Raw genomic sequence first — 26,384 nt, forward strand, 5'->3', positions numbered from 1 at the left:
GTGGGTGAGGGGAACGGAGGAGAAGCGGGAGAGGGAGAAGGGCTTTTGCGAATTTGCGTTTGTGTTTTAGGCTAATTAGCTTATTTGCGTTGTTTTTAATCTTTGAAATCCTTGTAGTTTACACCGCTTTGCACTGTTATACCCTCACTTGTATTTTTTAACCAACAATTATTGACATGAAAAATTTAAGAAAAAATGCGTCTAGGGCCTCTAGGCCTCCATCTGAGAACTATCATATGGTGCCCGCCTCTCTACTTTTCATCATGTGTTCCTCCGGCGTCTTAATAGTGGACAAATTTTCAAAACCATCTCATTTTGAAATTTATTTATAAAAAACGATCCATTTTAGCCTTAATTGTAAAAACCGACCCAGTTTGTTGAAACTGGGTCGGTTTTTTAAAAAAAAAATTCCAAACTCCACGGGAGTTCAACTCCCGTGAAGTTTTTTCTCATAACAAAACTTCACGAGAGTTCAACTCCCGTGAAGTTTGAAAAAAAAAATTCAAAAACCGACCTAGTTTCAACAAACTGAGTCGGTTTTTGCAATTAAGGCTAAAAGGGGTCGTTTTTTATAAATAAATTTCTAAATAGGATGGTTTTGAAAATTTGTCCTCTTAATCGTTAATTTTTTCACCGTGATCTGCTTTATTGCGTTCTCCTTCCCTTTCTTCTTATCTCTTGTTTCTTTTCTTAATGAAATATCGCCTTCTACTCCTCCTTCTCACCCATTATTTTTTTCACCACCACTTTTTAATTGCATTATCCTTCTCTTTCTTTTAATTATTTCTCAATCATTATCTTTTTCACCGTCACGATCACTCTTCCTTTATTTTATTTTACTAGGATTTATGCACGTGCAATACACGTGATTAAATATTATGATTAAGTATTTTTGACTTATTTCTTTACTAAAATTTGTTTCTCGGTTCCAGTTTGATTATTTTTCTCACTTATGTTTTCAAACTTTACTATTGTGATTATTGTTTTTAATGTTTGTTTGAATGGGCTACACCAAATTTAAAATTTTTATATAATAATTGAATTGACAAGAAATAACTATAATCTAAAGCTAATTTGAATTTTTGTGTTATTTAGATCGGCATGAAATCAAGCTTGACTTAAGAAGGTATAATGTTGTAAAAGTGAAAAACACTTAAAAAGATAATGTTATAAAAGAATGATGAATAATTAAAGTCAATAAGACAAGATGATTAATTAAAAGTGGGCTAGAATAAAACTAAAGAGAATATAAATTTTGTTGCTAATCACTGATAGACTTTAGAAAAAAAATAATAAAATAAAGAATAATGCAAACTCTATTACACTTTTATATGATAAAAGCATCCACATAACCATATAAAAACTTAAAAGAGTTCATGAAAATCACTTCTAAAGATTCCTGATTTTACTCAAAAAAACTAAGCTAATTTTATTAAATAAATTAAATTTGTGTTATATTTATAAAGAGCCTTGATGGAGATGCTTTTATTTTAGCAGCTTGTTCTGAATGAGCTCTGCATATTAGCTTTAAAGTGTAATATTTTTTCTTTATCATGTTATATGGATGTCTGCTTTGTTTGCTTATCTATCTCTTATTTCTTCAATAAGTTGATATATTATTAACACAATTTACAATGATATACATATCTTTCATACAAATTTAAGACAGGTATAAGATGAATTTTATATTTAGTGGCCTTTAATAAGTATTTTAGTTGTAAAATATGTTACCTTCATATTTAAAGATCTTGAAATCTGACAATACTATTACATGCTTATCTTTGATCGTGTTCTTAAAAATTGATCTTTCGTTGATAGTCGTATCCCCAAATAAGGATACTTGCAGAGTCGTGGCACTATATAGAGAAAAGAAAAATATCAATTTTACTTTTTTTTACTTACACTATGGTAACTAAGTATCATGTGCATATGTTTTGTCCATTATAGTGAATTTTCTCATCTTATCTAGTTTATTATATCTCACAATGTAGTTGATCAATGTTTTTGTCCATTATAGTGAATTTTCTCATCTTATCTAGTTTATTATATCTCACAATGTAGTTGATCAATGGCTTCACTTTAGTTTTTTATTATATCTCACAATGTAGTTGATCAATGGCTTCACTTTAGTTTCTATTGCAAGATTATTTATATAACATTTTATATTAAGTTTATGATTCCTTCAGTATTTTTAGAATAAAGTATGAAAATTTATAAATGCTTACTAATTTTTCTTGTACTTTTCATGAATAATGTTTTTTTAATTAGGGCATAATTGTTCAATATGTTCTTTAAGAAGAACTCGATTAGTGCTTCTTTGCTCGATATGCTTTTTATCAATGTCAATTCAGGTGATTCATGAATGTTTATGAATTTTGAGTTTATTTCCTTCGCTTCTCCATTTGAAATGAAAACAACTTAGTTCTTTTAAAGGATATCTCTGAACTTTCTGATAGTTTCTCCATACATAACTCCTTGTATTTTTTTTAACTTTATAAATAAATATTATCAACATTAGAGATAAATCTTTATACATTATAATCAATTAATGCTAACCTATTATATCTTAATGTAATAATATCAAACATTTCCTCTCTTTTTTGCCAAATTTCATCTAAACTTTTGAGAGTGTGTTTTGTAATTTTTTAACTTTGATACTATTTTATAAAAATTTTAAATTTTAAGTTGGCCGTTTATAATTTTCATGTTTCACATATTGGTGATAAGTTTTTAAATGTTAGAATATTTCTCGTAACTCTGAAAATTTAAAGGTATTTTTATAATTACTAAAATTTTGGGTTGTTTTTTAAAATTTATAAATTTGTAGCAATCTGCTGATAATTTCTAAATTTTATATGTACCAGTTATAAGTTTTAAAATTTCAGAATTTTTTAATATTTTTTACTTTTGAGAGAGTTTTTTTTTTTTTGTACATTTGAGGTTTTTTTTTAATAATTTTAAATTTCTATGTGCCTAATGGTAATCCCTGGAATCCATCTATGTTGTTTCTAAGTTTTGAAATTTCTGAATTTTAGAATGTTTTTTTTTGTAATTTAAATATGGATAAATGGCACTTATATACCCTATTGTTTTGCTCTTGTAGTAATTATATACCCTAAGTTACAAAACATAGCAAAAAAATATCATGAGTTGGTAACTGTTTAAATTTAACTAACGGGGTTAAAAAATACATGAAAGGACAATAATACCCCTCCTTAAGAATTAACCCCCCCCCCTCCCAACATAGTGAAATCTCTTATTTTCTACTGTTACCCATACTAAATAGGAAGAAGAAGTTGGAGGCCACGAAAGAAGATGATGATGAAGATAATCTAATTTGCGCCGAGGGGTGGGGGGTAGGTAATACAGTAAATAATATAATAAATGAGGGTAAGAAGTATTCAAGTTGGTCATAGGTCCAGCATGTGGGAATATTCCAAAAAGTATTCTCACAGCTGGTTAACAGAAGATACTAACTTGCAAATTTTTGCCAACTCATGGTATTTTTTTGCTATATTTTGTAACTTAGGGTATATAACTACTTCAAGAGCGAAACACATAGGGTATATAAATGTAATTTAGCCTTTAAACTTTTGAGGTTGTTTTTATAATTTTTAAAATGTTGAGGGTGTTAATTACAAGTTTTAAATTTTTAGATATCATGTTTTTTTTTTTAGTTTTAAAAAGTCAATGTGTTTTGTGTAATTTTAAACTTTTGAGGCTATTATATGCAAATTTTGAAACTTTTGGGTTTTTTTATAATACTTCATGTATTATAATATGTTATCTACATATAATTTCTTAATCTTATTTTTTCTATATTTTTGAGTTATAGGTAGTTCATATGGAGTTAATATAGGATATAATTATTATTTGGATAGATTAAGATTTAAGTGAAATATTCAAAATAACTTTTTTTAAATTGTTGATCTATAGATAGTTCACGTGGAATTAGATAAGATATGATTAAAATTAGAATAGATTAGGATAACGATGTAATATTCAAAAAAGCTAAGGGTAATACTGACCATAGAAAGATTTTCCCGAACTCGTACTTTTAAAGGGAGTATGATTTTCTCTTCCTTAGTTATCTCTCTTCCTCCTTCTTCTTCTCCAATTGTTGCTGCATCATTTAAAGCCTATCATTTTCAGCTTAAAAGGAACAATCTTTAAAATCACACCGAAATTAACACGTAACGGTTAAAGTTAACACTTAATAGTTAAACTTAATACTTTATAGTCAAAGTTAACACCTAATAGTTAAATTTGACATCTAACAGTTAAACCTAACAGTGAAGATTTAAAAGTTAACATGTGATATCTTAAAAAAAATTAAAATTCAAGCTTTTTCACCCTCATCACCTCTCCTTCGTCATTTTCCCCCTCCTTCGTCAAGCATCTTTACCCCCTTCTTCCATATGAAATATATCATACCCCTCAAATACTATCTCCCTTGGCTAAAATGACATATTTTGAGTGTTTAATTTCAAATTTTGTGTTTCGTCAAGCATCTTTACCCCCTTCTTCCACATAAAATATATCATACCCCTCAAATACTATCTCCCTTGGCTAAAATGACATATTTCGAGTGTTTAATTTTAAATATTTTGCTTTCTCAAAAAAACTTCAAATCCTGAGTATTAACTTTAGATAACTATAATTTTAAGTGCTATAAATATTTTGACAATTGAAATTTAAATTTAACAATCAAAATTTAAACTTAACACTCAATGATTTAAATTAACACTCAAAATTTAAAGTAAAAAAATACAACATGACCGTTTTAACCAAAGGAGATGGTCTTTGAGGGATACAACAAGAGTGGTGGAAGAAGGAAGAGCAAATATGATTAATGAGAGAGGAAAATAGGGGAGGAGATGTTGCAATATGGAGGAACTTTGTAACAAACACAAGTTTTTGTGCTTAGTAGTGAGGTGACACATTCTCACCTCACTACCAAGCACAAAAATTATTCTTGGTACCGAGTTTCTACATTCACATGTATACATATACATATACACACACTCACGCACACACGTGTGTGTAGTACATATGTACATATAATACATAAGTGCGGGTATATATATACATACACGCACACGCACACATACATATACATATGTATATGTGTGTGTAGTACATATGTACATATAATACATATGTGTGGGTATATATATATGTATATGTATATGTACACACACACACACACACATATATATGTGTGTGTGTGTGCGCGTGTGTGTGTACACGTATGTATGTATGTTATGTATATATAATACATATGCATGTATAATACGTATGTGTGTTTGTGTGTGTATATCTCTATACATGTATATATGTACACGCACACATATATAGATGTATATGTATATATATGTATATGTATATACGTATATATATACACACGGAAGCATGTATGTGTGTTGATGTCAATTTATCTAATGGAGAGTTTATCTGTGGATGAGGTGGGGTGTTAGGGTTCTCAAACATTTTTAGACAACTTGTTCTTGAGCTTACACATGCAGAATACTAAGAGGTCGGAGTTGAGATCTCCGGTGGTCCATTCGACGGTCAACTTAGTACCAAGTCTGAGTGGAGAAGATGACTAAATGTGAAAGAGTTTTTTAGGACGGATTTTGGTACTGTTTGGCAACAAGAGATTGTGTCTTATCTAAGAGATTGTGTCTTATTGACTTGGTCAATAAGCTAGTAGAGCTGTTTGGTGATAAAAAGTAGGAGGATATTATTTTAGAGATTGTGTCTTTTGCAAGTAGCTTTTGGAAAGGATCTGTCAATTTTTTTCTTCCGTTTTTGCCCCTAATAATTAGGACAAATGAAAGCTACTACCCCACTCAAAAAACGCTAGCTCTTTTTTTATTTCATGCCTGACACCCCTTCTGCTTCTCCTGAGCATGTTTCTCCTCCATCTCCATTGAAGGTCATTGTCAAGGTAGTTTCGACCCTCCCATTGGACTTCCTTTGTTTGTCCAACCCATCATATCAAGGTAAGTACCCAACATCTTTTTTCTTTTTTTCTTTTTTTCGATTCTGTTTATAGTTCTAATTTTGCAAAAAATTGTCTTCTATTTTAACTGTTTCAATTTTTTTTCTCTTCTGTTTCGATTTGGTAGTCATTATGGTTTTGATTTGTTTTGCCGATTTTGTGAAGATTGTTTAATGGGAATTCTAGGCTGTTTGTTTAATGGGAATTCTAGGCTGGGTTTGGGGCTTCTCTGATCCCGGTTCTGTCCATCCCATTTCTCTATTCTCGGTTATGTTAATCCCATTATTTATATAATTATGATTAGAAACGTTGCTTCAGTTCTTTTTTGTGTGTGTTTGTTTCAAATGAAATAGATCAAATTGTCGACATTTTCTTTTAATTCTTAAAAACCTTCAAGTAGTATTATAATCTGTGTTTTTTCTATATTATAGATGGAATCAAGTAATGATGATGTGGACAATAAAAAAATAAAGGTACTAATGATGTGGAGGGAAAGACATTTAACTGGACAAACGATTTTACAATTGTATTGTTGGAGCTGTGTTTGGCATTCCTTGCTAAGAATGGCCGCAATCAACTATTCAAATGGCGAGACATTGCCAAAGACTTTGAGGCAAGAACTAATCGGAAAGTTAATAATTATAGGAATAATATTGTATGTCCTTTTTAGTCATTTAACAAATTTAAGCTAGTTGTACAGCTACTTTTGCCAAACAGCTCTACTTCAATCAGCTAGCTACACAGCTATCAGCTTTCAGCTATAATTTCACAGCTTTCAGCTAGCTTAACAGCTTTTAGCTATAATCTCGCAGCTTTCAGCTAGTTTTGCCAAACAGAGCCTTTGCTTACCCTAAGCAGCAGACATCACTTCCTTTTTATAGCAGATCCAAAGGGCAAAAGGGTAACTTAGGCCGAGTCTAAACAAGCGGCTTAATTTGTTAGCATTTACTCACCTAGGTGTTTAATACGATGATGACTGGGCGGCGTGGTGTTGACGAGGTCTGATGAGTCATAAAGACTTTTGGGGCTGGAGTAATGATAACTCTGATCATACATTTAATACAATGGCAATCAACTATTGGCTAAGGGCTCGAGGATGCACCGTTTTCCGACTCTCCATACCGGAGGTCGACAAATACCGCCTTTATAGTCGGCTTTGCTAGTTGTCGGCTTGGATGGGTCGAGTGTTGTGAGTTCGAATGATAAGCTGAGTGAGGATGCTTCTTGTCTCGAATTTGTGAGCACGTCGACAAGCACTTCCTATCTTGTCTGCCTCGCAAGTTGTCGGCCCGACTGGGGACTTGTTTGGGAAAGTTTGCGTTTATGCTGCTTGAGTTGTCCTGCCTTAGAATGGTGCTGAACTAAAGGTTAACAGTCATGAGACGCGTGTTGACTCTAGAGAGAGGATTAACACTTGGCTTATTTGCAAGATATAACAATATGTATGTATGTATATGCATATATGTATGTATGCATATATGTGTGTATGCATGTATGTGTAACTTTAGAGGGTTTAATGGAATTTCTATCAATATCGGGTTAGGGGTAAGAAAGCCCTTCAACCCGACCCGCAAAAAACCTCTACCCCAACCGGAACTTTCCAGAACCCACGGCCCCAAAGCAAAACCCACAAATCTACTAGAACTCTCTCTCAACGACTTTAAAACCCTTTTCGTCTCCCCTCTCCTCTCCCCAAAAAGAAATCCCCAAAATCGACGGGGTAAAAAAATCGCCGTCTCCAAAATCCCGAAACCCTAGTTTTCAGATCTCGCTTAATTTTCAATGGCGGACGAGGCCAAAGCCAAGGGCAATGCCGCGTTCTCTGCCGGCAACTTCTCCGACGCGATCCCGCCATCGAACCACGTGCTCTACTCGAATCGATCCGCCGCCTACGCCTCCCTCGGCCAGTTCTCCAACGCTCTTTCCGATGCCGAGAAGACCGTCGAGCTGAACCCTAACTGGGCCAAGGGCTACAGCCGCCTCGGCGCTGCTCATCTCGGCCTCAACAACGTCGATGATGCTATTAGGGCTTATGAGAAGGGGCTTGCTATTGATCCGAACAACGATGCGTTGAAGTCTGGACTTGCTGATGCCAGGGCAAAGATGAGATCTTCCAATGGCGGAGCTGGAGCGGGGGCGTCGCCGTTTGGGAAGATTTTCCAGGGGCCGGAGCTGTGGGCGAAATTGACGGCGGATCCAACCACGAGAGGATATCTTCAGCAGCCGGACTTTGTGAGGATGATTCAGGATATTCAGAAGAATCCGAGTAATATCAACATGTATTTGAGTGATCAGAGGATGATGAGCGTTCTTGGGGTTCTGCTTAATGTGAAGATGAGCGGAGCAGGCGGGGACGAAGAGATGGAGAGGGATTTTCCGGCGCCCTCTAAAAAGGAGGCGGAGCCTGAGAAGAAGAAGGCTCCTGAACCGGAGCCGGAGCCGATGGAGGAGGTGAACGAGGAGGAGAGAGCAGTTAAGGAGAGGAAGGCAGAGGCACAGAAGGAGAAGGAGGCTGGTAATGCTGCTTATAAAAAGAAGGATTTTGATAAGGCTATTGAGCATTACAGTAAGGCTTTGGAGCTTGATGATGAGGATATCTCGTTCCTTACGAACCGGGCTGCGGTATATTTGGAGATGGGCAAGGTGATTTCTTATCATTGCTTTATTTATTTATGTTTATTATTTGGTTGGAATCCTTTCCTGTTTATATCAGTATTTAATCGTTTTTGCTTTGCAACTAATGTTTTTGTTGCATAACATGGGTTGTGCTTAATCGTTAATGTGAAAACAGGGAGTGATGTCTGGCATCATAGATATAATATATTTTTCTTATAAGTTAACTAGATTTTACAGATGCGTGGAATTCCATAAGTTTTTAATTTACTTATTGAGTCCGCAATCTTAACATGTTTTTTTAAGAGAACTGATAGCTTTTGGCTTTTAAGGTTCATCATGTTAGAGTTGGGAAAGACTACTGTATGCATTAAGGGGAACCATCTCTTTTTTACTCCCTAATACTGTAAGAAGACAAGGTTGTGTCCAAGACTCTAAATTAATTGTGACATACAAGCCACTATGCCTATACATTGGACATAAACTTAGAGAACCCAAATTGTAGGTACAAATTACGAATATTTCTCTGAAAATAATTTATGTTAATCTTAGCACTCTAAAATAACTTGACTTAAAAGGACCAAGGGTTTAAATTTTCACCTGATAATGAATATGTATGCATTAGACTTTAGGAACATTGGATTAAGTAGTAATCAGCTGATCCAATTGATTTGGTAAATTACAACTTACACTTAATATCAAACTACTAAAATACAAAGTTTATAATTAATGTGGTATAATACGTTGGGTCTAGGGATGTCAAATGGGTGGTCTTGGTTGGGTCATAAATGAGTGGGCACGTTTATGACCACTTGATCATTTATGACCCATTTAACATTTGCTAAATGGGTCACTTCTCATCCACTCATTTACTAAATGGATGGTTCATGGGTGACCCAATAATCCATTTAGTTATGATGCTTTTATATATATGTAAGTTTCAGGATCTACTTGCAAACTTTTAGGGGGTTTTCTGCAAACTTTCATGGGTTTTTTTGTAAACATTCAGGGGGGTTTTGGTAACTTTCAGGGGTTTTTCTGTAAACTTTTAGGGGATTTTCTGTAATTTTTCAGGAGGGTTTTGGTAAACTTTCAGGGAGTTTTCTGTAAACTTTCAGGGGTTTTTCTATAAACTTTTAGGGGGCTTTTGGTAAACTTTCATTTATAAAGAAAAATGAAACAGTTACAAAGAAGAAGGCACCACATAAGAAGTTGAATTTTTTGGAATAAAATCAAATATAGATGGCAGAAAACCTGTAATGTAGAATTTCTTGTCTAAAAAAATTTGAAACACTTTCTTTTTCTGATTTTATCCACCAAAAGGTAGGAAAATGTCAAAAGCAATTCAAAGGAAGACTGTAGAACAATTTCATACAATAGCACAATGATCGATCGACATGTGGTGAGCAAAACGGCAGTTGCTGGCTGATCTCAAACATCGACCACGTAGGAAGTCCTTACAGACCTGAAATAAGTATAATCCATAAAGAACGTAAACATAACCTCATACAATCTCGTAGCATAAGTGATGCACAACTTAGAAAAATCTCTATCTAAATAGAAACAAGGTTCACTATATATGTTTTAATAGAATCAAAACTTTTAGGTGCTCCTTTCTAGAGACTAGCCTGGTAATAGTCATAATAAAAGCATGAATCAGCTAATGACAAGTAGAAGAAGATTCCAATCACTTATCCCTTAAAGTTTTTCTTCGCCGTCGATGCTCAATCTACAAACAAGCCAGTCCTAGATAGAAACTAAAATTAGAAGAATGCTTTTATTCTAAACTCCCCATAGTAGTGCCCATTTTGTTCCTTAGATTATCTCCCAGCTAAATGATGTGTTTTAAATATCGGCCAAATATCGGCCGTCATGTCGGACATGGCGACCGATATGGCGGTTTTATACCCTAGCCGCCACGATATCCTTCATTTCAATGCGTATTGCGTTTCTGAGGTCATGTTGGAGACATGTCGGAAAATATCGGGTATGTCGGGCACCATTGCGCCTAAGAAATATCGGTCAAATTTCAGAAAAAGCGGTTTTAAGCTTATTGGGTCAAGTTTGAAAAACCCGACTCGGAAATCAGGTGTCTACAATTGGTTAGTGATTCTAACATCAATAAATTATTTACTTTTTCATATGTTTAGACAATATAATTATCAAGTATGTGAATATTTCATTTATGATATTATATCAACCTATACGATATGACAATCCGATATTTTTTTCATGTCCCCCGATATATCCCCGATTTTCGCTATCCGACATGAATTTTGACCGACCGACATGAACCCGACATCCGACATTCGACATTCGACATTTAAAACATTGGCTAAATGTAATCCATATATGAGGTGTAGAGGGTTTGAAATCTCATGCACCATGGAGTTAAGGATCCGTGTTTGCTTCTAACAGAGGATATCTTGAAAATATCACTTTGATAATACATCTTAGAAGACGACACTTAGTTTATAAACTTCATTAGTCATTAGTAATTCATCATTAAAAGGTAGAATAATGTACTTCCCCATTTGAAAAATCGACATATAATGGGTAAGGTTAGGCTGCATTTCAAATAAAAGACGATTTCTATAGAAAGTTTAACAAAGTAAAGACAGCCAACACTATATCAATGATACCATCCATGGTTCTCATGGCACCCTAAAACCAAAAAAGGAAAATGGTGAAAACATCAGTAGTAAATAACTATGCCAACATTTTATATTGAGATCAGTAGTAAATAACTATGCCAACATTTTATATTGAGTGAAGTTTGCCATTACTGCTTAGATATGCAACAAGTGTACATATATCACTCAGAAAGATTTTATATTGAGTGAAGTTTGCCATTACTGCTTAGATATGCAACAAGTGTACATATATCACTCAGAAAGACATAGTAACATGCCATGTCTTTATCATATAGATCATGGACAACAATGCATTATATGTCTTGACCAGATAGATCACAAATCTGATAACTAATGCAAGTCTTAGCATGCAAATGGGGAAAGAAAGCAGTGAACAGGCATGAAACTTCATATTTTTCATTAAATTCTCGATCACCAACCTATTTAGTTACTACATACCCCCATTTGAAATTTCTCCACACGAGTAAGAAAAAAAGTGAGGGGAAAAACAAAATCTCAAACTGACAACTCTGAACTCACCTGCCTGACAGCTCCCCTGTTCTGAACCTCGACCTGATTCTTGAATTTAATCTTCATCCTCGCCATCGTCGTCAAGTTCCCCTTCGACGACTTCACCCACCTGACAAACTTCACCAGCCCCTCCCCATCGACCTCAGGAAGCTACCATCTGACAATACAAAACTCATAGTTACCAAAACTTTTATCATTGTAAATCGATTAACTAGTAGAAACTAAGCCATCAAAAGCTGAAGAAGAGGATCAAAAGTTTGAGATCTGTGAGAATCCAGATGACTTCGTCTGTCACAGAATAATTAGGCACCGAAATGTTAACACCACTACAACAAGAGAAGGAAAACACCTTCACTAAATGTCATTAACAAACATGAAAAGTAACATAATTATGTCCTAATACATCTAATAAAAGTTGCAGTCTTATAAATATCAAAATAAAAACAAACTAAAAGACACTGCAAGCCTCTCCAGAAAAAGTTTGAAGGTTCCACTTTTCGAAACTCTGCTAGGTTCTCTGCTCTGAGGAATACTCCTCTATGCTAAAAGATTAATTTCTTCAACAACATCACAGGTTCTTTGGAAGCGAATACAGCAAGTTCTTGCAAATTTAATTAAGGAATTAACCTCTAAAAAAGACAAAACAAAACCATCCAAATCATAAGCATATTAACACCAAAACAACACAATTTCTACCAAAAAACTCAACAAAATCAAATCTTTTTACCTCAAGACAAACAAAAATCTAAGCTTTTGAGCAGAACAAAACAAAACAAAATAAACTAGGGCAATTACCGTTCCATCGAGAAGCAGGAGTGGACTCAAGCACCACCGCCTCAAGATCATCATTCTGAGTTCAAACCCTCGCCCTAACCCTCGAAATCGGAGGGAACCGGCTGCCCCCTCCCCACGAACACATCACAGCCGTTTCCCATGCTCTGTTGCGCTCAGTCGACTCTCCCGCCGCCGATGATGACCGTCGGCACTACCGCCTTGCTCGCCATCGATCTAACCCTCACCCTAACCCTAGTTCTGGAGATTGAGGAGGGAGAGTGTCGGAAGAAGAGAGCGGCGGCGGTGGCGGAGAGAGGAATCAAAGCTCGGAGAGACGAATCGTAGAGAGAGGGGAGCTGAGTATTTTAGGGTTTCGAAGTGAGAATCGCAGAGAGGAGATAGGAGATTTCTATCTGTCGGGTGGGTTATGGTTGGGGCAAGACCTGCCCATCTAATACCCATTTAATTTCTATGGGAATAGTTACCCACCCCATTAAACCCATTTAGCTAAATGGGTTGGTTTGGATGAGTCTCATATTAGATGGATCTGGGTGGGTTATTGGGTTTGGACCAGAATTGCCATCCCTAGTTAGGTCTAAGAGTGATTTTGGAAGGGTATGAGTTTTTACGAATAAATGCTGGTAAGACTTCATATTTAGAGGCAAGCAACCCATGTACATTTCACGATGTCGCAACATTAATGTGAAAAAAGCAACAAATAATGGTGTAAGAATTTAGTTTAAGGATGAATAGCATACTTAACCACTTAGAATAATAATATAGCAAATTATAACAACTTACAGTGTTTGACAAACCACTGAAATACAAAATGGTTTTAAAATTAATCTGGTGGAGCTGTTTGGGTCTAGGAGTAATTTTGGAAGTGGGTTGATTTAAAAATAAATGGGCATAAAACTTTTAAGTTTATAGGCAAAAATCTCATCTAAGGTTTGTGATGCTTTGATATCAGTATGAAAAAGTGAAAAAAACAAAGGTTTAAGCATTTAGTTTGAATATGCAGAGTGTACGGAACCATTTTATAGCAAATTACATTAGAATATAGCAACTTACACTGTATACTAGATCGACAAAATACAAATGGGTTTAATAGTAATTTGGTGGAGTATTTTGAGTCTTAAGAGTGATTTTGGAAGTGGGTGGGTTTAAAAATAAATGTGGGTAGAACTTTGAGTCTACAGACAAATAACCCTTGATATTTTACTTTATTATATTATTATATTGTTATATGTTTTGGTATCTACATACACCTTCGATTATGCATATTTGCTTAACTACCCCCAAACGTCTGTGTTTGCAAAACTAACTTCAAGTTATCATATCTGGAATAAAAAACTAATCAAAAAATCATCAATTTTGATAAGTCAAATTGTGAATGCAATGCGAAAATAGTTAAATATTTACTCAATGAATCCAACAAAGTCGATGATTTGCTAATTTTGAGGGTATTTTTCAGAAATTGATGATAGGGATAATTTTGCGAATACACATAATTTAAGGGTATATATAAAAACCGATTGTTTTATTAACCTTGATAGGGACATTTTGGGCCTTGGGCTGGTGTTGGACGGGTGTGGGAGTTAAATAGTGCAACTTGGGTAGCAAAAAACCCTATTTCTGTATTTTTCTCTTTCCTACTAAGCTATTGGAAGTGCTTAGTATTGGAAGTTGCGCGGTAGGTTCTACAGTGATAAGTCACAATGGAAGCTCTGATAGTTTTAGTATATATAGAAGTTATGTTGGAGCAGATCTTATGGATCTTGACTCTTTGATATTATTGGAAATCATAGCTAAAAGCCCTATTTCTATATTTTTCTCTTTCCTACTAATCTATTGGAAGTGCTTAGTATTGCAAGTTGCACAGTAGCTTCTAAGTGCTAAGCTATAATGGAAGCTCCGATAGTTTTAGTACATAAAGAAGTTGTGTTGGAGCAAATCTTGACTCTTTGATATTATGGGAAACCAAGTAGTCTTTGAGTTTAGGAAAAATTAGCTCTGTCTGCTTAAAAAAGCTAGAATAACTAGCTTGCTTTAGTACAGGACTAGGACTAGGGAGAAGTTGCATGGGCGATGGATTTAGGTAGGGTGAAAAATGTTATGCTTACTCGTTGTTGTCTTGCTTATTCCATATAAAAGAGTGGCTTTATCTGACAAGTTACCGATGAGTCGCTTAACTTTGAACCAAAATGCAGATGTTTATTATTGTAAGTATGTGTTGTTCCTTACTGGTTTTTGTTCTTTTCCTTGTGTACTTGATGCAGTACTCTGTCAGCTTATAGAAATGTGTGATTGATCTTGCTTCATCTGTGTTTTTGGAGCATGTTACTTGTTTTGCATTCATAAAGTGTGAAGAAGTATATGCTATTTTGGAAATCAGGTTGTAAATATGATTGTAAGAATGGTGTAGGCTGTATCTTTCTCCATTTGATTTTTTATGTATTTTATATGTATTTTATAGGTAATCAGAATCCTAATTACTAAAACTCTGTCTTACTATGAGCTTAGTGCAAAGATTGTGTAAAGGACCATAAGAAAGTTACTGACAGGACTTTCTGTGCTGTCTGAAATATTTTCATTTGTCTACACGAGAAAGTTCTATTGTTACCAAAGTTACTGACAGGACTTGCTTTCATGTCGCAGACCATTGAGAGTGTTTGTCCATGTGAACTTTGAACTATTTTCTACCATCATATCTGACTTATGACCTATTGTTTTGAATTCAGTATGAAGACTGTATAAAGGACTGTGACAAAGCTGTTGAGAGGGGTAGAGAGCTCCGTTCCGACTTCAAGATGATTGCAAGGGCACTGACTAGAAAAGGAAACGCGCTGGTGAAGCTTGCCAAATGTTCGAAGGATTACGAACCTGCGATTGAGACTTACCAGAAAGCTCTAACTGAACACCGCAACCCTGAAACACTGAAAAAGCTTAATGAAGCAGAGAGGGCAAAGAAAGAATTAGAACAACAAGAATATTTTGACCCTAAACTAGCTGATGAAGAGCGTGAGAAAGGTACCCTTGATCAGAACATGATCTCTTGCTATTTTCTCATTTTATGTTCTTACATATATATTATTGTTACTTGTGACCAAGGTTTGAGAAATCGAAGCACCACGGAGTAAGCTAAAAAGTGATGTATAGCAAGTAAATTTTTTAAAAAATTAATTAATTTATCATGAACTGGAGAGGTAAGTAGTTAATAATTAAAGATCTGTAAGATTGTATGATTTTTTTTTAAAAAAATAAACAGTCTCACAAAAGGTCTGATACACAACAATAGTCTGATAACACAGCAATAGCCAGACATTGAGTACATAGAAGGATAAGCTTTGTTATGACAGTCATTTTCCTTTCACTGAAACATCGACAATCACAAATATATTGATTAAATCTATGGCAACAGTGTCAATGTTAACAACAGCTTGATTAGAAAAGGACAATACGTAGTCAACCTACCTTAACGCAACAATTAAGTTCTGTTTTCTGGCCATGCGATAAACAAATAACTGATAAAGACTTAAAACTGTATTGTTTATATTTCACTGAAAATAAGATCAGTAAGTAGGAAGGAAGACATGGTGTTATGTCTCCACTATCCTATTCGCAACTCTCCCACTTCATTGACTCAATTTTTGGTCCTATTTCTCTGCCCTTTACGTCATATTTCTTTCCCTTTATTTTATATTTTATCTCATAATACAAGGGAATTCAACACGTCTTGTTCCACTTGATTTTTTAAAAGTTGGAAATACTTGTCATAAAGCACACATGAAAGAAACAATTAAAGGTGCATTGGCTGGATTATTATCATGTTTTTATTTGGGCTGCCTAAGTTTTGATCTTACCTAACATTGTCAAGGTTAAGGCGAGTTTCACATTTCATATTCTTTGGCTTTTATGATGCTTTTGGGTTTCGACTCTTTTTAGTTGATGAGAATTATCAGCATGCTGCTCTACTTCATTGCGCATCTTAAAAACTCCTACTCATGAAAGGATGGATAACCCCACGAGCTTACTTTTAGTAGGCTCCATTGTCCGGTTGTGTAATCATGAATTGGGTTATCCTTTATCCCTAACTGTTAGTTATTTACTAGGTTTCACAGTGAGCTTGTCCATAGTTCCTAGAGTCAAGAAAGATGACACTGCGCCCATTGGCTACAAATGTTGTAGCTGTGGTTTTGCTGTGTAAAATCTTGATAGGAAATGCATAATGCATAACGAGTTTACAGCCTACCACTTTGAATCAGTAAACCTAAGTAATTCGTCTTACTTTTCTTGCAGGCAATGAGTTCTTCAAGCAGCAGAAGTACCCTGAAGCAGTGAAACACTACACTGAAGCACTGAAGAGGAACCCACAAGATCCAAGGGCAAGGCTTCATAATTTTTCTTATTGTTCTTTGATAGTCATCTGTGATAAGCAATTTTTACTCTATGAAGAACTCAGGGATGTTGTATTTGACGCCAACATTCTTGTCATTTTCCGGTTTGTCTAGGTCTACAGTAACAGAGCTGCATGCTACACAAAATTGGGGGCTCTACCGGAGGGACTGAAAGATGCTGAGAAATGCATTGAGTTGGATCCAACTTTCACCAAGGGTTACACGAGGAAAGGTGCTGTCCAATTCTTCATGAAGGAATATGACAAGGCACTGGAAACATATCAGGCTGGTCTGAAACTTGATCCGAACAATCAGGAACTTCTTGATGGTGTTCGAAGGTATAACTCTTGTGCTGTGACTCAACTCATTATATTTTGCAGCTGTGGCAGCTTTTATTCCTTGTGTGTACTGAAAATGAATCGCTGCTGGCTTCTTTCAGGTGTGTTGAACAGATCAACAGGACGAACAGAGGTGATCTCAGCCCTGAGGAGCTGAAGGAGAGACAGGTAATTAAGCAATTAATGATATACTTTGTTCGCTGGAAAAAATATATAGAGGGCCCTCTGTAGAAAATCATATAGGGAGGATTAAGGACATGATATTCGTCCCCTTAATTTTGAATTAGCACAATTGACGGTAGTGCAAAGAGTTAGTATTTCAGGACAATTAAAGTACATGTTAGTGCAAACATAAATGGGTTTTTTTTTTCAATATTTATCCTTTTAACTCTTTCAAATTTTGAATTAGTTGGTAAAATCATTGAAATTGCTATTAGATCCCCAACTCTTTTGTTATTTCGAAACTAGTCCCTCTAATTTAGATTGTTATTAGGTTCCCCAGCCCTTAATTATTATTATTATTATTATTATTATTATTTTGAAATTAGTCCCTTCGACAGGTGAAGGGATTAATTTGAAATAACTTATGAGATATGGGGGAGATATAGTAATTCCGATGATCTAGGGACTGATTTGGGAGTAACTTCACAGAATTGTTCGATCTAATATTAATTTCAATAATTTGAGGGACTAATTCCAAGCTATGAAACATTTAAGCAGCATTGTAAAGACGAAGAATAAAATGTGTGGATGTCATGTTGTCCTTTGTTCCTCCTCCTAATATGAGATCTCCCTTGCCCTCTTCCGCCGCGTTTTTAACTTTTTTGTTTGGGAACTTGTTGGCTATTGTTGCTCACCTCTGTGCTTGTGTTCCATAGGCCAAGGCAATGCAGGATCCTGAAATTCAGAATATTTTGTCCGACCCAATAATGCGACAGGTGCGTATTATAGTTCCTCAAAAGAAAAGCTATACCTATTTCTGAACACATTGCTAAGATGTTGGAATGATTCCAAATTTTGCTTCCTGGTGTACCAGGTGTTGGTCGATTTCCAGGAGAACCCAAAGGCTGCTCAGGATCACCTGAAGAATCCCCAAGTGTTGCACAAGATTCAAAAGCTCGTCAGCGCTGGCATCGTCCAGATGAGATAATTGAATTGTTAGCCCCTCCTTTTCATTGTATGAACTTGTGATTATGTTGGGAGTCTGTCACAAACCGGTTTACATGTCTTTTTTTCATGGTTTAATTGTGGACCTGACATTTGATAAGCGTGTTTCTTTAAGTTCGCGAGTAATTTGAGTTTTGCTTTTCATCTCTATTGCCATCATGTTTTTGTTGTGTGTCAATAGTCGGGTGATAACCTTGAGCATCGAAAATCAAATTTCCTTGCAGGTGGAAGGAAAAAAATGAACATTTTGGAGGGTGCTCTTAGTGACACGCTCCATGAAAATGTATGTAGCAATTCTTGAAGTAGTATTTATTTGAGGGGGTAAAGGCTAATAGTCTTTCTATTGGAAAAGGCCTTCATGTTCATAGAAGGCGTACCGGAGGGGACTTTTGCCTTCCCCGTGAATGTGCGTCTTCTTTCCTTGCAAAATTTCAAAGTTATGCTTACAACATCCTTAGGCTATGCCCCATACCATCCATACCTAGCAAAAGAAATCAGGGAGTAGTCCGATTATTAGGTAGGATGTCACAGGACGTATCCTAAGGGTATTCAGAGCAGAACTTGCTTCTGCGTCTTGTCGATCGAGGGCCTGTGCGAGTACGTTTTTGCTCTTGCTCTGGTATTTGTATCGTGATTCTAGCGGAGGAAGGCATAGAAGTATCCCTGGGCAGGAGAGTGAATCTTAAATTATTTGGAAACTTAAAAGAAATTGCATGCAAATTCATGTATGTACGATTTTTTATTTGGTTCTTACGACCTTAAAGATCCGGTTTGTATTCAAGGACATTAAGTGAGAGGATATCATTAGCATATCCTATCAAAACAACATAAATAAATTGCAGCAAATGTTAGAGCGGCAAATACCGAGATCCACTTTGAATTTATGGTTTGGACATTTGCAAATTGTATTGTAGAAAATGTATTTTCAATGCAAAAATTAGAGTGTTGTGTTCGAACTTAATTAGTGTAAAATTTGTCATATAAGACAACTTTTGAGGAGATGGTTAACCGTTTGGGTTTAAAAGATTTATTTTCATGAGGTGAAATTAATCGGTGTAAGTTTTTTTTCTACAAAATGCAAGTTTATTTACCTTGTTTATTACAAAATTGTAAACGAAACAATGCATTTACGGTTTCAAAGTGGAAAACAAACTAAAATAAGAAAACTTTGTAGAAATGAGTGGAAAATAGTATAAGGTCACATGGATTTCTGGAAATGGTTGTGGAACAAGCAGCCCTTTAATGGAATTGCATGTTTTTATAGTGTTGAGTTCTCCATTTCCCCATGCATTCTCACGGCTCAGGCAACCCAACAGTCACGAAGAGCAGCTCTCTCTCAATCGAGAAATCGTCCATCAGCTCTCGTTCATCGTTCATCGTTCTTCAGCTCTCGTTCATCGGGAAATCGTCCAGCAACTCTCGTTCAGCGTTCTTCAGCTCTGTCGTTCATTGTCCAGCAGCTATCGTTCGTCGTCTAGCAGCTCTCGTTCAGCGTTTTTCAGCTCTCTCGTTCATCGTCCAGCAGCTGGTCGTTAAACATTTTATGGAGATTTAAATGGAGAGCTTGAATTCAGGTGTGCAGGGTCTAGTTGTTTTGATTGTAATGGATCTAGATTCAGTATTTAAATACTTAGTCATATGATTTATTATATAGGAGCTTACACGCTTAAACATTTTATGGATATTTAAATGGAGAGTTTAAATTCAGTTGAACACATTATAGTTGTTAATCTAGATTAACTGCATTGAATCGAGATTCATTGTTATAGATTGCAGTGTTTTTCATAATTTATCCACTTGTTTACTGCAGTGAATCTGGATTCAATGCAGTGAATCGAGATTCACTACAGATTCACTTGTTTACTGCAGTGAATCTGGATTCAATGAAGTGAATCGAGATTCACTACAGATTAATTAGCAATGATATGAATTCAATGCAGTGAATCTAGATCCACTCCAGTGAATCTAGATTCATTGCGATGAATCCCGATTCAGTATATCAAAACTTAGTCATATGACTTATTATCTAGGAGTTTATATTCGTGAACATTTTATGTCAATTTAATTGGAGAGCTTGAATTCAGTTGAACAAGTTCTAGTTGTGCAGGGAATGCAATAATCTTCATAATGTATTCCCATGTTTTCTTTAGTGAATGTGGATTCAATTCATTGAATCCAGATTCACGAAAGAAAATATGGGAATACATTATGAAAATCATTACATTCTATAATAACTAGAACGTGTTCAAACGGATTCAAGAGTTTAATGTAGTGAATATGGATTCAATGTAGTGAATCGAGATTCACTCCAGTGAATCCAGATTCATTGCGATGAATCCAGATTCAGTATATAAAAACATAGCCATATTATTTACTTATCTAAACCAAAGCTTTCGCTCACTAGAGGATGGTATAGAGTTTTACCGAGAGTATGGACGTAAAAGTGGGTTTGAGATCAGACGGCATACAGAGAAGAAACATGAGGACGGTACAGTTCTTCTTAAACACATTGTTTGCAGTAGAGCTGGCAGCAATGAATCAAAGATGGATGTTGATATTGATGAGTCTAGTAGCATTTTGAAAAAGAGAAGGAGAACTGTATCTAGTAGATGTGGTTGCAAAGCTAAAGTCGTGTTTAAGTTTGATGGTTTGAAAGGATATAATGTTCTCTCATTTGTTGAAGAGCATTCTCATTTTTTGGTGTCCGGTAGTGGGAAACAATTTTTGAAGTCAAATAGAGTTCTCGGTCTCGCACATAAGAAACTTGTATTTGATGGAGCAAAAGCCAACATGGGGCCTAACAAAACATATAACTTTGCTAAGGAGTTGTGTGGAAGTTATTCTAATGTTGGTGCTACCTGTACCGAGTTTAAAAATTGGAGTAGGGATGTGAAGCTTTATATTGGTGATCGAGATGCTCAAATGATCATCGAGAAGTTCACGGATAAGAAGGAGATGAGTGATGGATTTTTCTATGATTATGCAGTTGATGAAGGCGGTCGATTAACTCGCATCTTTTGGGCAGATGTTATTGGGTGAAGAAATTACGATGTATTTGGAGATGTGATATCATTTGACTCTACATATTCCACAAACAAGTAAGATTTTATAGTTAATCTCTTACGATTTTCAATATTGTAATTATTTATCATAGTGAATCTTATAGTTTTTGTATGTGATACAATACGATTTTTAATATTGTAATTATATATCATAGTGAATCTTATATTTTTTGTATGTGATACAATAGGTACAACATGAAGTTTGTTCCATTTACTGGTCTCGACAATTATAAGAAGTGTGTTGTATTTGCAGCAGGATTGATAGCTAAAGAGGACATTGATAACTATGTCTGGACTTTTGAGGTATTCATGAAATGCATGATTCGCGAGCCAAAGTGTATTGTTACAGATCAGTGCCCTGCCATGAAGCAAGCTATACCAACTGTCTTTACAGAAGCACGTCACCGTTTGTGCATGTGGCACATCATGAAGAAATTTAACCAAAAGGTAATGAATCCCACATATAAATATAATGAATCCTCATTAGACAAATACTGAATCTTTCGTTATATATTTATATTGTAGTTGGCAAAATGCATTTCGAAGATGGATGATTTCAAGAGGAAGATCAATGCACTGATTTGGAGTATAGATATAGATCCAGCAACATTTGAAGTCGGTTGGAAAGATGTTATGAAAGAATATAAGCTTGAAAGTAATGAATGGTTGTGTGAACTGTATAACATTCGGGAGTCATGGATTCCAGCCTATTATGTTGATGATCAGTGCCCTGCACAAGTACATTTGAAACTCTCTGTTGAATCTGAAAGAGCTCATTGTCATTGGGGAATAACTTTCTCATTGTCTCACACTCAGCATCAAATCTATTTTTTGCAGATTCCAGCTCTGCAGCTCTCCGTTGAACCCTCTCAATACAATCCTGCATTTTGAATATCACAGACATTGGTCACCATAAATTATTAACATGGCGATAGACAAGATTCGATAGTTTGAAATTACATTCAATGTATTTGAATCAAGATTCAGTAGTAGTGAATCCAGATTCATTCCAGTTTCACTTCAATGAATCGAGATTCAGTAATAGTGAATCCAGCTTCATTTCAATAGTAGTGAATCAAGATTGAGTAGTAGTGAATCTGGATTCACATTCAATGTAGCTTAATCGATATTCAGTTTAAATGAATCGAGATTCACTCCTACCTATTCGAGATTAAATTGAATAAACAAAGTATTGCAACTTAATATGCTAACTTTTCTAATTGTATCAACACTTTTAGGAGAGTTTCCAGTAGCACTCTGCATTCGAGATGAATCTGAAAGTTCAACCCTCTCTGTAAATGCACCTTTGCCAAATGAATTTGTTCTTATTTCCTCTGATTGTCTTTCCTTCAAGGCGAAGTCAGTCCATCCTAAAAATGTAAGGGTTGTTCTCTCAACCAACCTCCTACCTTTGAACAGAACCCGATCGACATAGAACAGCTAGAAAGACGGAGATAAGAAATAAAGCACATCAATTAGTAATCATCAAGTAAAACTACTTTAACTACAGTAATGTAAAAATAAATCAATATTATACAAGTGGCTTACAATCAAGAATGCAAGAGGACCCTTGTTTTGTCGGGTCAACCTTCCACTTGTGTTGGCTATCTATCATTGAGTCAAGTAATAAAGAACACCAATTGTATTGAGAGCACTGATCAACATTATCACCAAGTACTAGAATCCGTTGGTTGACATACGGATTGCTAAGCGATTGGATAATGCTGTTGTGCAAGAGAACCAAGAAATTCAGTTTAAAAAACAGGTTAACATCAGAACTGTGCTTCAGTTTCTCAGACACAGCCCCTGGCGTAATTTTCCAACCAAATCTGTCTGTGAATTGACCCCTCCATTCATCCACCAATGCTGACTTGCCAGTACTGGAAGCTGGTATACGCTTCCTGCCTAGAGGTAATCCCATCACTTGATGTACATCTTCCTCTGTGATACTGATTGATCCTCTGGGAAGATTAAGCGCAACGGATTCACTGTCAAAGGACTGCAGAATCTGGTACCCCAACATATGTGGCAGTTCCTTTAATCCAAATTGTAAAAGACCTCCAAGTCCAGCTAGTCTCACCCATTCTTTTTGGGAGTCAGAGAGTGACAAAACCATATCAGAGAATATCTTTGGAGAGACCCGTATCCTAGTCAACTCCTTAGGTTCAGAACTCACATTTTTTTTTCAAAAACTTCTGCAGTGACAAAAAAAGAAAATTAGTACAAATTATCCATCAGTTAATAACAAAAAATGTTCTTGTGAATATCAGGATTCACATTAGTGAATCGAGATTCTCTATGTTTGAGTGAATACAAATTGACTCCACTAAGTAGCTATTCACTTGAGTGAATAGAGATACATCCAATGAATCGCGATTCACTCTAGTGAATCTCGATTCACTGCAGTGAATCTCGATTCACTGCAGTGAATCTCGATTCACTGCAGTGAATCTCGATTCACTGCAGTGAATCTCGATTCACTGCAGTGAATCTCGATTCACTGCATTGAATCTCGATTCACTGCATTGAATCTCGTTTCACTCAAGTGAATCGAGGAGTTTAAAGTAGAGTGCATATTGCAGAATCCAGACAACCAGAGTTAATCGTTCACAAATGTAAAAAGATGTTTAGTACATTAACCTTTTTCATCTTTTTCCTTCCTTTTGTCATCTGTTCATTGTCTTCATCCCTACTACGCTTTGATGTTTCGTCAGCTGCAGGATTATTTGGGGGGTTCACGAGGTCATCGTCAGTGTTGGACCTCACATATCTTTTTTTCACAAGCTTCTCCAGTGAGGAAAATAATATAATTAGATCAAATTATCCATCATTGAATACACAAAAAAAATTAAAAATTTTTAGTACACCAACCTTTTTCTTCTTCATTCTTTTTGGGGTCTGTTCATTGTCTTCATCCCTTGTACGCTTTAATGTTTCCTCACTGTCAGGATTATTTGGGGGGTTGATGAAGTCATCGTCACTGCTTTGCATGGTCACAACCCGTGTTGTCTTCTGTTGAGGTATAGGTGTAAATACCTCAACCATCTCAACACATGCTTTTTTTTTATTCTTGAACTAGATCGTAGACCTGCTAAACCGATGACATTTCATTTTTTAATGATAACAGACTTTGCATAATGCATGGCAAGCATGAAGGTTTAATCACATTATTGAATATAGATATTATAATCCATATCGCAATTCACTTCAGTGAATAGCGATTCGCTGAAATGAATATCGTTTAACTGCACTAAATCGCGATTCACGTGAGTGAATATCAATTCACTCCATTGAATCGTTGCAGTCAATAGTGTTTCACTGTAGTGAATCGAGATACACTTTAAGTGAATCTAGATTCACTTTAGTGAATCGAGATTCACTTAAGTGAATCTACATTAACTAAAGTGAATCAAGATTCAACCAAATGTATTGAGATTTATCAAAGTGAATCCAAATTCAACAAATTGTATCGAGCTTCAGCAAATTGAATCCAGATTCTATGATATGAAACCAACTCCATGACATACCATACATTCTTTCAGTGTCTCGTCACTCAACACAACAAGGAAAAACTGATCATCGTTACAGTTTAATTTCACTGTTAGTATACATAAACCATATAATTAGTGAATCGAGATTCTCTATGTTTGAGTGAATACAAATTGACTCCACTAAGTAGCTATTCACTTTAGTGAATAGAGATACATCCAATGAATCGTGATTCACTCTAATGAATATCGATTCAATGCAGTGAATCTCGATTCACTTAAGTGAATCGAGATTCACTGCAGTGAATCGAGATTCACTGCAGTGAATCGAGGAGATTAAAGTTGAGTGCATATTGCAGAATCTAGACAACCATAATTAATCGTTACCCATTTAGAACAAATGAAAACATCTTGCAATATTAACAAAAACTTAGTTTGTTTTTAACAAGATAAAGGCAAATGAAAAAAATAAAAACCCTAAACTAGAACATGCATCGGTAACATATTATGGGAAAGCTAAAAAAATAAAATAAAAAAGTATTCAACAACATGCAAGTGATTCATGTCTAAATTACGAACCTTTCCTCACTGAATCTATGAAAAATTTTGAAACATTGAAAAAAAAATTACATTTTTAATACGAGGGTTTGAATCGTTTTACCCGTTCTTGAAGACGACGGTTTTGGAGTCTCTGTGTTGTTTTTCTTCATCTCCATAGTCGAAGTCTTGCTGGTCGCCTTCGTTCGATTTGTAATTAGATGTTGAAAGTAACCTAAGTGTTGAGAAATCGACGGAATGTGAATAGTTTAGTTCTTGGGGTAAAGAGAAGATGAAACTGTATTCAAAATGGAGTGAAACTGAATCGTTTTTTCGTCGAAAGTAGTGTTCGACAACTTCTTGTAATTAATTACAGCGTGAAAAATTCAAAGTAGTTTATTTTTGTTTGCATTCAATCCTCATTTTTGCAAACCTCAAAATCTTTTTTATTTTTTATAATCAGCTCCCCGCTGATTTTTTTGATGTGCATTTTCACTCATGCTATTTTGCACTCTTCTCCTACTGCTCACCTTGAATTATTTTTTCCATGAGCTCAAAATTTCAGACTAGGAACATACAAATAAACCGAATGATATTTTGTACGTAACTATGCATCATGAGAACTTGTGGTTGATATTATGTGGTATATATATTAAACATGCTATGAGAAGTTTCGGATGATGCGAAAATTTAAAAAAAATTAAAGATTGTTTCGGATAAGCATGCGGAGAATTACAATTTAGTTAGGACGATCAAAATAATTATTTATGTTCAAAAAGACGAAAGTATTTTCCATTTTTCTGTTGCGCTGTTTTTGCTTACGATCAATCCATCAGTAGA

The 26,384-nt window shown here is 35.3% G+C and overlaps 2 protein-coding genes across 2 annotated transcripts; both read left to right on the plus strand.

Moving 5' to 3' along the window:
• Nucleotides 7,641-18,599, plus strand: LOC109825136 (hsp70-Hsp90 organizing protein 2-like). Its single transcript, XM_020391870.1, has 7 exons — nt 7,641-8,647; nt 15,297-15,585; nt 16,855-16,940; nt 17,067-17,290; nt 17,392-17,458; nt 18,169-18,228; nt 18,327-18,599. Exons 1-7 carry the CDS (start codon nt 7,787-7,789, stop codon nt 18,438-18,440), a joined length of 1,701 nt encoding a protein of 566 aa, XP_020247459.1. The 5' UTR covers nt 7,641-7,786; the 3' UTR covers nt 18,441-18,599.
• On the plus strand, nt 21,501-22,410 carry LOC109825505 (protein FAR1-RELATED SEQUENCE 5-like). The gene is made up of 4 exons (XM_020392360.1): nt 21,501-21,555; nt 21,708-21,966; nt 22,045-22,257; nt 22,357-22,410. The coding sequence occupies exons 2-4, from the start codon at nt 21,715-21,717 to the stop codon at nt 22,408-22,410; spliced, it is 519 nt and encodes a 172-aa protein (XP_020247949.1). The 5' UTR covers nt 21,501-21,555; nt 21,708-21,714.

Source organism: Asparagus officinalis, chromosome 10 (assembly GCF_001876935.1).
Source record: "Asparagus officinalis chromosome 10, Aspof.V1, whole genome shotgun sequence".
Taxonomy (NCBI): domain Eukaryota; kingdom Viridiplantae; phylum Streptophyta; class Magnoliopsida; order Asparagales; family Asparagaceae; genus Asparagus; species Asparagus officinalis.

Excerpts from the sequence above, each read along its gene's own strand:
- LOC109825136 (XM_020391870.1), top strand. The coding sequence starts at position 7,787 with ATGGCGGACGAGGCCAAAGCCAAGGGCAATGCCGCGTTCTCTGCCGGC. Across the intron at positions 15,586-16,854 it reads TGATGAAGAGCGTGAGAAAG|GCAATGAGTTCTTCAAGCAG; the intron begins GTACCCTTGATC and ends CTTTTCTTGCAG. Across the intron at positions 17,459-18,168 it reads AGGAGCTGAAGGAGAGACAG|GCCAAGGCAATGCAGGATCC; the intron begins GTAATTAAGCAA and ends TGTGTTCCATAG.
- LOC109825505 (XM_020392360.1), top strand. The coding sequence starts at position 21,715 with ATGAAGTTTGTTCCATTTACTGGTCTCGACAATTATAAGAAGTGTGTT. Across the intron at positions 21,967-22,044 it reads TGAAGAAATTTAACCAAAAG|TTGGCAAAATGCATTTCGAA; the intron begins GTAATGAATCCC and ends TTTATATTGTAG. Across the intron at positions 22,258-22,356 it reads ATGATCAGTGCCCTGCACAA|ATTCCAGCTCTGCAGCTCTC; the intron begins GTACATTTGAAA and ends TATTTTTTGCAG.